The 1,570-nt window shown below is 60.1% G+C and overlaps 1 protein-coding gene across 1 annotated transcript; it reads left to right on the top strand.

The window, feature by feature from the left end:
* The first annotated feature begins 391 nt into the window (after positions 1-391).
* On the top strand, positions 392-1,304 carry PLAC8 (placenta associated 8). The gene is made up of 3 exons (XM_074589002.1): positions 392-497; positions 736-860; positions 1,197-1,304. The coding sequence occupies exons 1-3, from the start codon at positions 392-394 to the stop codon at positions 1,302-1,304; spliced, it is 339 nt and encodes a 112-aa protein (XP_074445103.1).
* The last annotated feature ends 266 nt before the right edge of the window (positions 1,305-1,570 follow it).

The raw sequence follows: 1,570 nt of genomic DNA, 5'->3' as shown, positions 1-1,570 counted from the left end.
CTACTTTAAGCGGATAACGATGAAAGATGAACCAGGGGTGAGAAGACAGGATTGAAGTGTTGAAGCATTGGGGCTCTGAAAAAAAAGAACCTCTGTTTTTACAAAGGCATTTTACTTGCATAGGCAGGGGGATGACGTGCTGCTGCCTTTGGTTGGGACCTGGTTTTGGGGAGGGCTTTGCTGCAAAGGACAGTGGCAGCTCCCCTCTTTGCGGTGGGGGTGGCAGTGCCCTGGCAGTGGGGACCCCACGGGGACCTGTGCTGCCCTCTCCATCTTCGAATGCAGCAGCCTGAGCAAGACACCCCACATCAGCAACACCTGCAGCGTCTTTCTCTGATGGCTTTTCCTTCCAGACTGCGAACTGCCCAGAGGGACCTGACCCCTGCTGGCAATGGCCTCTCCCAACGTGATCACCTTCCAGCCCCAGACTTTGGCTGCCCCACGGGCGGGCGAGTGGCAGTCGGGGCTGCTGGACTGCTGCTCCGACTGCGGCGTGTGTGAGTACATACGTACCCCTCATTCCTGTTGTTGGCTTACAATGTGTTTCTGGTGTTTTCTCCATGCCTTCTGTGGCATTGCGCCTGCTGCAAACCCCACTTCTGTGGGTACCAACAGCGGAGCAGCTCTCATCTGAGGTCAAGAGCCACAGCTCCCAGGGCTGCATCCCTGCCTGGCTTTTCCGTTTTCCTCTTTTTTTGCATCTCTCAGCCAAGCCCGTGTCTCACTGCCTTGCAGGTGTTTGCGGAGCCTTCTGCTTCACCTGCCTGGGGTGCCAAGTGGCCCAGGACATGGATGAGTGCTGCCTGTGCGGCCCCAGCGTGGCCATGAGGACGCTCTACCGCACCAGATACAACATCCCGGTCAGTGACCAACTGCCCCGCTGGCAACAACAGCCACGAGCTGGCTGCCGGGGTGTGGGCTCAGGGAAGGAGAAAGAGGTGCCTGAGGGGAAGAGCAGTGGCGGGGAGTTGCGTGGGCAGCCCTGCAGGCAGGGAGCCGGGGACACGTCTCCGTCTCTGCGGTGAGCTGGAGCTAATGCCGTCGCACACTGCCTCATCCCGGTCCTCGCTGGCCGCAAGCGGCAGCGTGCTGCGGGGACAGGGCTGAGCTGCCCGGCGGTGTTGACAATGACGAACAGGAAAACTTAAAAGCTGAGGTGGGAAGGGGTTATTCATACGATGTCCCTCGCTCCGCAGGGCTCTATTCTGGATGACTGGACCGCCACCATGTGCTGCCCCATGTGCTCGCTCTGCCAGCTGAAGAGAGACATCAACCGGAGGAGGGAGCTGGGCATATTCTGGTAAGCCGGGCGTGCTGGCGGCGGACTATAAAGTCACTGCTGCACAGAGCCAAGTGGGCTCCCAGAGTCTCCCTTTTCACTGACGCCTGCCTTGAGACACAGCGTTGCTGCGGTGCCGGAACAGCAACGGCCGGGAGAAAGGGTGACCTGTCCCGCAGCGGAATGCTGCTGGGAACCTCTTGCGGGATGGTGGCTCTGCTCAGGGCCCATCACTGGGTCCAGCCAGTGAGGCAGGACAGGGCGGGGGACGCAGACAGGTGGGTGGACACA

Source organism: Larus michahellis, chromosome 5 (assembly GCF_964199755.1).
Source record: "Larus michahellis chromosome 5, bLarMic1.1, whole genome shotgun sequence".
Taxonomy (NCBI): domain Eukaryota; kingdom Metazoa; phylum Chordata; class Aves; order Charadriiformes; family Laridae; genus Larus; species Larus michahellis.
Note: the sequence above shows the minus strand (reverse complement) of the source record. Positions and strands in the feature narration are given on the sequence as shown.